At 45.1% G+C, this 10,378-nt stretch overlaps 1 protein-coding gene across 1 annotated transcript in view; it reads right to left on the minus strand.

Moving 5' to 3' along the window:
* The window catches only part of LOC139241397 (uncharacterized), a 52,677-nt gene extending 43,405 nt beyond the window's left edge, over positions 1-9,272 (minus strand). Inside the window, exon 1 of the mRNA XM_070869975.1 lies at positions 9,171-9,272. Within this exon, the coding sequence (XP_070726076.1) occupies positions 9,171-9,271 (101 nt within the window). The 5' untranslated portion in view covers position 9,272. The remainder of the gene's footprint in view (positions 1-9,170) is intronic.
* Between the last annotated feature and the right edge of the window lie 1,106 nt (positions 9,273-10,378).

The raw sequence follows: 10,378 nt of genomic DNA on the forward strand, positions 1-10,378 counted from the left end.
ATGGGGGGGAAGGAGATGGGGGGGAAAGGAGATGGGGGGGAAAGGAGATGGGGGGGAAAGGAGATGGGGGGGAAAGGAGATGGGGGGGAAAGGAGATGGGGGGGGGAAAGGAGATGGAGGGGGGGAAGGAGATGGAGGGGGGGAAGGAGAAGGGGGGGAAAGGAGATGGAGGGGGGAAAGGAGATGGAGGGGGGAAAGGAGATGGAGGGGGGGAAAGGAGATGGAGGGGGGAGGAGGAGATGGGGGGCGGGGGAAGGAGAATGGGGAGGGAGGCTGAACGGGCCGGGCCCGAGACTTCGGGCAGGGCCCGTCCCCAGCACCAGATTTACAGGTAGGTGGCGTTGGGTCGGGTCGGGGGGGTGGTGGGAGGGAGGTCGGTTCGGTTTGGGTCGGGTGGAGGGAGGGAGTAGGAGGTCAGGTCGGGGGGAGGAGGTCAGGTCAAATCCAGTCCGGGGGAGCGGGAGTCGGATCGAGTCCGGTCCGGGGGCGGCGGGGAGGAAGCGGGAGTCGGGTCGGGGAGAAGCGGGAGTCGGGTCGTGTCCGGAGGCAGGGGGAGGGGAAGCGGGAGTCGGGTCGGGTCCGGAGGCGGACGGGGCAGGGGGGGCGGAGTCGGGTCAGTGTCGGGTCCGGTCTGGAGGCGGGAGTCGAGTTGAGTCGGGTCGGGAAGCAGGAGCTGGCCGTGGGAGGAGCCTTATGCACGCAGCCCCAGTGAGGCCATTCGGCCAGGGCTAGGGGCTGCGTGCTTCGGGCCCCACTGTAGCGCGTATGTGCAGAGGTCCCGGCACTGTTTTCAGCGCAGGGACCTGGCTCCGCCCCATACAGCTCCTGCTGCGCTGCGCCGAGGGCCAGAAGACCTGCAGGGAGGTGGAGAATCTGGAGGGTTTTTTTAGGTGCACTTTGTGGTGCGAAAAACGGGTGTCCAGGTCGGGACTGCGCCGTTCTAGGCACGGCTCGAAACTTGGGCCCATTCACACTGGCACCTGAAGCTCTACAATACTCCTCCACTACTCCCATAGCTTTCCTCACTGACTCCCCATCTCTCAACATAATGGGTGTGTCATCTACATATTGGTGTATCAACGACACCTGCCCAGAACTGGGAACGGCAATCCTGACTACACCTTGTTCCTTTCGTATCATGTAACCTAAAGGTTCTGCTATCAATGTGTACAACAATGGAGACAGGGGACAACCCTGTCTCACTGATCTCTGTTTGGAAAATATTTGGATTTTAAAAAATTAAATTTAATACAGCTAAATATGTTTGAATAAAAAATCCTTATCCACTCAATAAAATTTTTCCCGAAACCAAATGCTTCCAAAACCATCAATAAAAACTTAAGAGAGACTGTATCAAAGGCTTTTTCTGGATCTATCTTTAGCACATAAGCTTCCCTCCCACTTTCTCAGATTGAGACCACAGAGTCTGTTATGTCCCGGCCTACGACTCCATAGGACTGAAAGGGCAAAACTATCTGCGGCATCACCTCCTTCATACGATTTGCCATAACCCTTGTGAAGATCTTATAATCCACATTTAATAGTGTGATGGGCTCCAATTCTTCAGATCCCTTCTATCCCCTTGATTTTTATAAGCTAAGCTTATGATACCTCTACACATAGATGGGACCAGACTTCCCTCAGTTTTAATCTCCTTAAAAATCTCTAAGACCAATGGATTTAAAAGCTCTAAAAATTCTTCATAGATGTTGCATATTGTCCATTGGACCCTGGGCTTCCGCCCACCCCCCCCCTCCCCCCTCCCCGCCCCCCACCCTTCATTCCACTTATTGGTACTTTGTCACACATGCTTCCCATTGTCCTTTAAACCCTCTTCAATGATAGCACTTACTTTCTCCATTGCAAATTTAGAAATGTCTTCTTCTGTATACAACTCTTGATAAAAGCTACCAGCCGTCTCCATGATCTGCCCACTTTCATTAATGATCTTTTCCCCAACCTTCAAATCTCCAATTAATGATAAACATTGTCGCAACTTCTTTTGCTCCAGAAAATATCTAATGATCTTTCTCCCTCCCTTTAGCCTTTGCACGGAGAATAGCCCCCTTTCATTTTTCAGCTTGTAATAATTCCCACTCTTCCTTTAAAACCACCCAATTATTCTCTGCTCCCTTATCCCCTCCATCAAGTGCTTTACAGAGATCTGTAAAGCTTCTGTTTATATTCTCTTCTCGACGCCAGTTAGCAGTTGCCCTTTCTTTCCCATAATGTACAGAAAAAACTTTTACCTCATATTTGAAATTGTCCCACCAAACTCTTTTTTCTTTCAAGAATAAAGGTTCCTTCTGAGTATTCTTTATTATATTTAAAATCCTTTCTTTATAAACAATTTCTTTCAGGTACTGATTGTTTAAAATCCACACCCCTGGCCCGATCTTAACTCTGCTGTTCTTAATTATAAGAAGCAAAGCCAAGTGACATTTTTATAATAAATCTCCATCACCTCAGAACTGAACCCTTCCCGCATTAACACAAAATCTATTCGGCTCTGTTTTAAAACATCACTCACCCGACCTCTTCTGGAGAATTCCCTTTTTATGGGGTTCCGATCCCTCCATAAGTCTCTCAAATTTAAATTTGCCATCATTTTTATAATCATCCCTCTAGAGTTATCATCCTTAAGGTCATTTGGGCTGAAATGTCCATCCGAGATAAAAAATACATTAAAATCCCCCATTATACAAGGATTTTCCGCCTCTGCCTCTTCTGCGAATAACCACTGAAAAAACTCACGCCACTTGCAATGATCATTAGATATTAAAGAGATCACAATTCAATTCCTCCATTTTTACCTTCAGCTGTAAAAATCTCCCCTCAGTGTCCTTGTCCACCAAGGCAACATTCTCTTTTATGGTTTATGAACGAACTCACTAATGCAGCCATCCCTCTACAGTTATTGTTTGCACAACTTGCAAACCCGGTTCTGGGGGAGGTGGGACCAGTACAAACCGGACGGTCTACACCTGGGCAGGACCGGGACCAATGTCCTAGGGGGAGTGTTTGCAGTGCTGTTGGGGAGGAGTTAAACTAATATGGCAGGGGGATGGGATCCTATGCAGGGAGGCAGAGGGAAATAAAAGGGAGGCAGAGGCAAAAAATAGAAAGGGGGGAGAATAGTAAAAGTGGAGGGCAGAGAATACCAAGGCAAAAAACAAAAAGGGCCACATTACAGCAAAATTCTAAAGAGGCAAGGTGTGTTAAAAATACAAGCCTGAAGGCTCTATGTCTTAAGGCAAGGAGTATCCATAATAAGGTGGATCAATTAACTGTGCAAATAGATATTAACAGATATGATGTGATTGGGATTACAGAGACGTGGCTCCAGGATGATCAGGGCTGGGAACTCAACATCCAAGGGTATTCAACATTCAGGAAGGATAGAATAAAAGGAAAAGGAGGTGGGGTAGCATTGCTGGTTAAAGAGGAGATTAATTCAATAGTTAGGAAGGACATTAGCTTGGATGATGTGGAATCTATATGGGTAGAGCTGCAGAACACTAAAGGGCAAAAAACGTTAGTGGGAGTTGTGTACAGACCTCCAAACAGTAGTAGTGATGTTGGGGAGGGCATCAAACAGGAAATTAGGGGTGCATGCAATAAAGGTGCAGCAGTTATCATGGGTGACTTTAATATGCATATAGATTGGGCTAACCAAACTGGAAGCAATATGGTGGAGGAGGATTTCCTGGAGTGCATAAGGGATGGTTTTCTAAACCAATATGTTGAGGAACCAACTCGGGGGGAGGCCATCTTAGACTGGGTGTTGTGTAATGAGAGAGGATTAATTAGCAATCTCGTTGTGCGAGGTCCCTTGGGGAAGAGTGACCATAATATGGTGGAATTCTACATTAGGATGGAGAATGAAACAGTTAATTCAGAGACCATGGTCCAGAACTTAAAGGAGGGTAACTTTGAAGGTATGAGGCGTGAATTGGCTCGGATAGATTGGTGAATGATACTTAAGGGGTTGACAGTGGATGGGCAATTGCAGACATTTAGAGACCGCATGGATGAACTACAACAATTGTACATCCCTGTCTGGCGTAAAAATAAACAAGGGAAGGTGGCTCAATCGTGGCTTTCAAGGGAAATCAGGGATAGTATTAAAGCCAAAGAAGTGGCATACAAATTGGCCAGAAATAGCAACGAACCCAGGGACTGGGAGAAATTTAGAACTCAGCAAAGGAGGACAAAGGGTTTGATTAGTGCAGGGAAAATAGAGTACAAGAGGAAGCTTGCAGGGAACATTAAAACGGATTGCAAAAGCTTATTTGGTTATGTAAAGAGAAAAAGGTTAGTAAAGAAAACATAGGTCCCCTGCAGTCAGAATCAGGGGAAGTCATAACGGGGAACAAAGAAATGGCAGACCAATTGAACAAGTACTTTGGTTCGGTATTCACTAAGGAGGACACAAACAACCTTCCGGATATAAAAGGGGTCAGAGGGTCTAGTAAGAAGGAGGAACTGAGGGAAATCCTTATTAGTCGGGAAATTGTGTTGGGGAAATTGATGGGATTGAAGGCCGATAAATCCCCAGGGCCTGATGGACTGCATCCCAGAGTACTTAAGGAGGTGGCCTTGGAAATAGCGGATGCATTGACAGTCATTTTCCAACATTCCATAGACTCTGGATCAGTTCCTATGGAGTGGAGGGTAGCCAATGTAACCCCACTTTTTTAAAAAGGAGGGAGAGAGAAAACAGGGAATTATAGACTGGTCAGCTTGACATCGGTAGTGGGTAAAATGATGGAATCAATTATTAAGGATGTCATAGCAGCGCATTTGGAAAGAGGTGACATGATAGGTCCAAGTCAGTATGGATTTGTGAAAGGGAAATCATGCTTGACAAATCTTCTGGAATTTTTTGAGGATGCTTCCAGTAGAGGGGACAAGGGAGAACCAGTTGATGTGGTGTATTTGGACTTTCAGAAGGCTTTCGACAAGGTCCCACACAAGAGATTAATGTGCAAAGTTAAAGCACTTGGGATTGGGGGTAGTGTGCTGACGTGGATTGAGAACTGGTTGGTAGATAGGAAGCAAAGAGTAGGAGTAAATGGATACTTTTCAGAATGGCAGGCAGTGACTAGTGGGGTACCGCAAGGTTCTGTGCTGGGGCCCCAGCTGTTTACATTGTACATTAATGATTTAGACGAGGGGATTAAATGTAGTATCTCCAAATTTGCGGATGACACTAAGTTGGGCGGCAGCGTGAGCTGCGAGGAGGATGCTATGAGGCTGCAGAGTGACTTGGACAGGTTAGGTGAGTGGGCAAATGCATGGCAGATGAAGTATAATGTGGATAAATGTGAGGTTATCCACTTTGGTGGTAAAAACAGAGAGACAGACTATTATCTGAATGGTGACAGATTAGGAAAAGGGGAGGTGCAACGAGTCATGGTACATCAGCATCAGTCATTGAAGGTTGGCATGCAGGTACAGCAGGCGGTTAAAAAAGCAAATGGCATGTTGGCCTTATAGCGAGGGGATTTGAGTTCCGGGGCAGGGAGGTGTTATTACAGTTGTGCAGTGCCTTGGTGAGGCCACACCTGGAGTATTGTGTACAGTTTTGGTCTCCTAACTTGAGGAAGGACATTCTTGCTATTGAGGGAGTGCAGTGAAGCTTCACCAGACTGATTCCCGGGATGGCGGGACTGACATATCAAGAAAGACTGAATCAACTGGGCTTGTATTCACTGGAGTTCAGAAGAATGAGAGGGGATCTCATAGAAACATTTAAAATTCTGACGGGTTTAGACAGGTTAGATGCAGGAAGAATGTTCCCAATGTTGGGGAAGTCCAGAACCAGGGGTCACAGTCTAAGGATAAGGGGTAAGCCATTTAGGACCGAGATGAGGAGAAACTTCTTCACCCAGAGAGTGGTGAACCTGTGGAATTCTCTACCATAGAACGTTGTTGAGGCCAATTCACTAAATGTATTCAAAAAGGAGTTAGATGTAGTCCTTACTACTAGGGGGACCAAGGGGTATGGTGAGAAAGCAGGAATGGGGTACTGAAGTTGCATGTTCAACCATGAACTCATTCAATGGCAATGCAGGCTCGAAGGGATGAATGGCATACTCCTGCACCTATTTTCTATGTTTCTATGTTTCTCCTTACCAAACTCTTTCTAGGATATCTTCATCCTAAAGATTTCTTGCAGACACAACATGCCTTTAAAACACTGCAATATCTGCTGCAATTTCTTCTCCCCCTCAATCTATTCATATTGATCAAGACCAATGTAATCATTGCTCTTAATAAAAGAAGTATGCCTGATAATCTATCCATCATTTAATCTCTGGCCCTTCCCTCCTCTCATGCTGCTTCCAAACTTTTTGGGCAGCTGTTGCTTTCTCCTGCAGCCTCCGGCTCTTTTTCACCTCCTGTTTGAACTTCCACTGCAGTTTCAGTCTCTTCCTTACATCAAATTTAGGCCGCGGAGCTGCTCCTTCTCCGTCCTGCTGTCCCCCACTAATCTTTCCCTTTCCACATGATGCCACCCCACCCCCAATTCCATGTCTCCATCCTCCTCTGACTCCTCACTCTCAAGCTCTTCTGTAATCTCCTGTCCCTGTTTCCCATCAGATACATAATCTCACTTTTTGCTAACATGGTTTTTCCAACAGTGCCACTCTCTTCGGCCTTACCTCCATCGCTGACCCTTGCTCCCCATTTCTTCTCCCTCTGTGACAATGGCGCGTCTCCACCCACCTTGCTCTCTTTTGGCGTCTTTGTCTCCGCGCTCCCATCCTGCTGCCCCTTTAAGACTCCTGCCTCTTGCATCCTCTCCTTGTCCTGCCCCCTCCTGCTCCCAGAGATGTACGACTCCCCATCTTTCTTTGGAGTACTTCCACTTACCCCGCACCCTGCTCGTGCCTCCGTTCCCCCCATGGACACCTGATTCTTTAGGGAGAGACGAGCCATATTATGGCTCGACTCTGTCTTTGACCCATGATGTCCTCCACTGAATTTGACTTTATCCACCATACTTGGTGTGTTTTCCACCATGTTTTCTGCTCCGCAATTTTCTGCCTCTTCTTGCGCTCTTTCCTCATTCCCTTCGGCGGCTGTGTCCTCCACCACTCCACTCACACCTCCTGCTTCCTCTCCCATCTCCCCATCACTCAAGTGGCTTCCATCTGCCTCACACTCACAGCGGGTGGGGCCTTTGTGACAAACCGCACAATTCTCTGCCTTGCAGTTCTGAGCATCGTGTCCAGATTCGCCACAGTTATAACAGTACAGGTCGGGACAGCTTCTTACTAGATGGTCGTGTCCAAGACAGTAATCGCAAAGCTATACTGGGCCCACAACTGGTCAGCAGTATAGTCTTGCGTTTCTCCACCAATGTGTCCATCTCCCCTGCCAGGTCATTTACCACAAAATATTGCTCGAGCCTTTCTGTGAAAGCATCCCAATCATCACCCTCTGCAAAGTCTTTTAGTGTGCTAAAGATAGCTATAATCACGTGAAAGTCTGTATTCTCGTCACCAGTTGTTAAGTCTGTAATGTACTTATGAATGACCCCACGAGGCAATGTGTTGTACTCAAACTGTAGTGACCTTGTTCCTTTATTCGTAACTCCAGAGCGAGGCACAAGCATGGTTGGCAGCCTTTTATACTGGGCCTATGCAGATAACCCTCAGGTCTCCCACCGCAATGCCCTCTGGTGGACAGCCTCTGCCACAGAGGCAGGAAACCCCAGTCTCCACCAGTTGCAGCCTCTAGTGGTGCCAGCATAGTGCATACATCGTGTAAACCTTATTGATAGTACATCAGGTAACAAGTCTCCATCTTATGCAACTATACAGTGACAACAGAGAGTATATCTATAGTCTGCATATATAACATTTGCGATGGTGGTGCAATTATCTCAAGCAGAGGTGGCTGGGATTTCTTGCGTTTAAGATGGTCATTGCCTGGCACTCATATGGCATGAATGTTACTTGTCACTTGTCAGCCCAAGTCTGGATATTATACAGGTCCTGTTCTAGGTTGCTTCATTATTTGAGGAGTTGTCAATGGAGCTGAATCCTGTGGAATCATCAGTGATCAGACCCAGTCCTGGCTTTATAATAAATCAAAGGTCATTGCTGAAGCAGCTGAAGATGGTTGGGCCAAGGATGCTTCCCTGAGGAAGTCCTGCAGTGATGTCCTAGGATCATGATGACTGTCCTCCAACAACTACAACTATCTTCCTTCGTGTCAGATGCGATTCTGCCTATTGGAGGGTTTTTCTTTTGACCCTACTCCACAAATGATGAGTTTTGTTATGGCTCCTGGGCAATATTTGGTTCAATGCTGCCTGGATGTCGAGAGCAGCTACTGTCGCCTCTCCTCTGGCATTCAGCTCTTCTATTCATGTCTGGATTAATGCTGTGATGTCATCTGGAGCCAAGTGATTAGGCAGAACCCTATACTTGTACATGGGTCATCTTATACATAAGAATAAACAATAGTTTTATTCCTGTAATACCAGCATTCACTTAGAATCACAGTTTATGAGTTGAAAACAAACAACTGACCACAGCAGGGGTCTTGGTCGTGTCAGCAGTCTAACAGTATTATTATATCAGAGGTGCTGTTCTGAAACTGGTACCTGTTTGGAGTAATGCAAGGCGAACAGATACAAACGAGACTACTTTCTGCATATTGCGCTCCGGCCAGGAAGAACACCCTGCTTACTGGTATCCAAATGCAAATTAAATTTTAACCACTGGTTTTCACTTAATGAAACATCTTGATATGGATATATTTACATCTTACTGTACGCCCTGAGCCAGCAGCGAGGCTACCATTTGAATAATTTTATTAAGCGTCTATCTGAACATTGCAATATATACAAGTATCAGGAGCAATTTTCTGACTTTTCACTGATGACGGGGAGCCTCGTCCACCAAAATCAGTGATCAGAAATTCACTCGCATGTTGTGCACAAGTTTCTAACCATCATCTTAACTGAGTTGAAAAATCAGCTCCATTGTACAATTCGAATTTCCGATACGCAGTACTGAGAGCAAAGTTCATTTGCAGCAGTGCAAAGTCAATAAAGTATCGCATAATATTAAAAAAACAAACAGCGTTAGGTTCAAGTAAGTGAATTGAAGCAGTCTTAACCCTCATAGTTCATAATGAGTAGCTGTACTTACACTGGAAGCAAATAAGGTTGTAGACTAGTAATACGTTTTCCATCAGAATAATCGCGGAGTGAATCAAATGATTTTTTCTCATTCTCCACGGCCTCCTCCATCTTAAAAGATATAAACAACATTATATTTTTCATACAGTTGACATTATTCAAATGTTAGAAAACTCATCTTAGTACCAAATACACGCAAACCCAATTGAAAAACAAGTCAAATTTTTCACAAAATCACTTGTAACTGAGATTATTGGATTTTCTATAGATTATAATCAGTGCTCAATGATGTTATGAAAGTCTACTGTAAAAGAGAGAAATAGTGTAAGATAATAAATCAAAGCAAATCTCACAGTAGACATGAACATGCTCTGTGACTGCTGGTACATGTCCAGCTATGCTGCAGTGGATAAAAGTGTTCTGTTTGACTGTCTGTCTTACTCCCAATTTCCTGCTTATTAAACTCCGTCCCCTAGTAAACAAGTTGCCTGGATCAATTTTGTCAATTCCCTTCATATCTTGAAACATGCTTGTTTCAAAAACAACTCTTTCCCTCATAACTTCAATTCCTGATATTGAGAATTATCTTTGTTGCTTGACTCTAATCTCTCAAGCCAATAATATTCTTGTCATGATTTAGTGCCCAGAACTATGTAGGGCACCCCGATGTATGACCAACGACTTATACAGTAATAATATAACTGTACGATTTTGACACCATCCTGCTATTATTTCAACCCAATACATTACCTCATTTTCACAGCAGCCAAGCAGATTTCAGAGATTGATTCACATTAACCCTAACATCTCTTTCTTGATCAATACACAGTGTGACTGTATTGAATACATAAGCCTAGAAAGTACATGTGACAATATTAGAAGAAAAACAGCACAATCATATGAAATGCCTTTATCACAATTTTAAGCATTCACCCATTTAAATTAAACAGCAACAGTAATTTCTAAGTGATACTTTCTCAATTGATTATTGTTTACAAACACATTATATCTATCTACATCCTTCTGACTCTGAGGCGGGGGTGCTGCCCACTGAGTCACAGCTGACACAAGGCAGGTTTCTGATACCTTCTGGCATCCGTGGAGATTTTAGCGACGCCTTTCACACTCTACTCCCTACTGACTGATTTTATATCCCAAATCTTATATTTGTCAATAATTGTGTTTACCTTGTCGCAGGTCGGGACCGCCATGCTGCCT

Source organism: Pristiophorus japonicus, unplaced genomic scaffold (genome assembly GCF_044704955.1).
Source record: "Pristiophorus japonicus isolate sPriJap1 unplaced genomic scaffold, sPriJap1.hap1 HAP1_SCAFFOLD_1063, whole genome shotgun sequence".
Taxonomy (NCBI): domain Eukaryota; kingdom Metazoa; phylum Chordata; class Chondrichthyes; family Pristiophoridae; genus Pristiophorus; species Pristiophorus japonicus.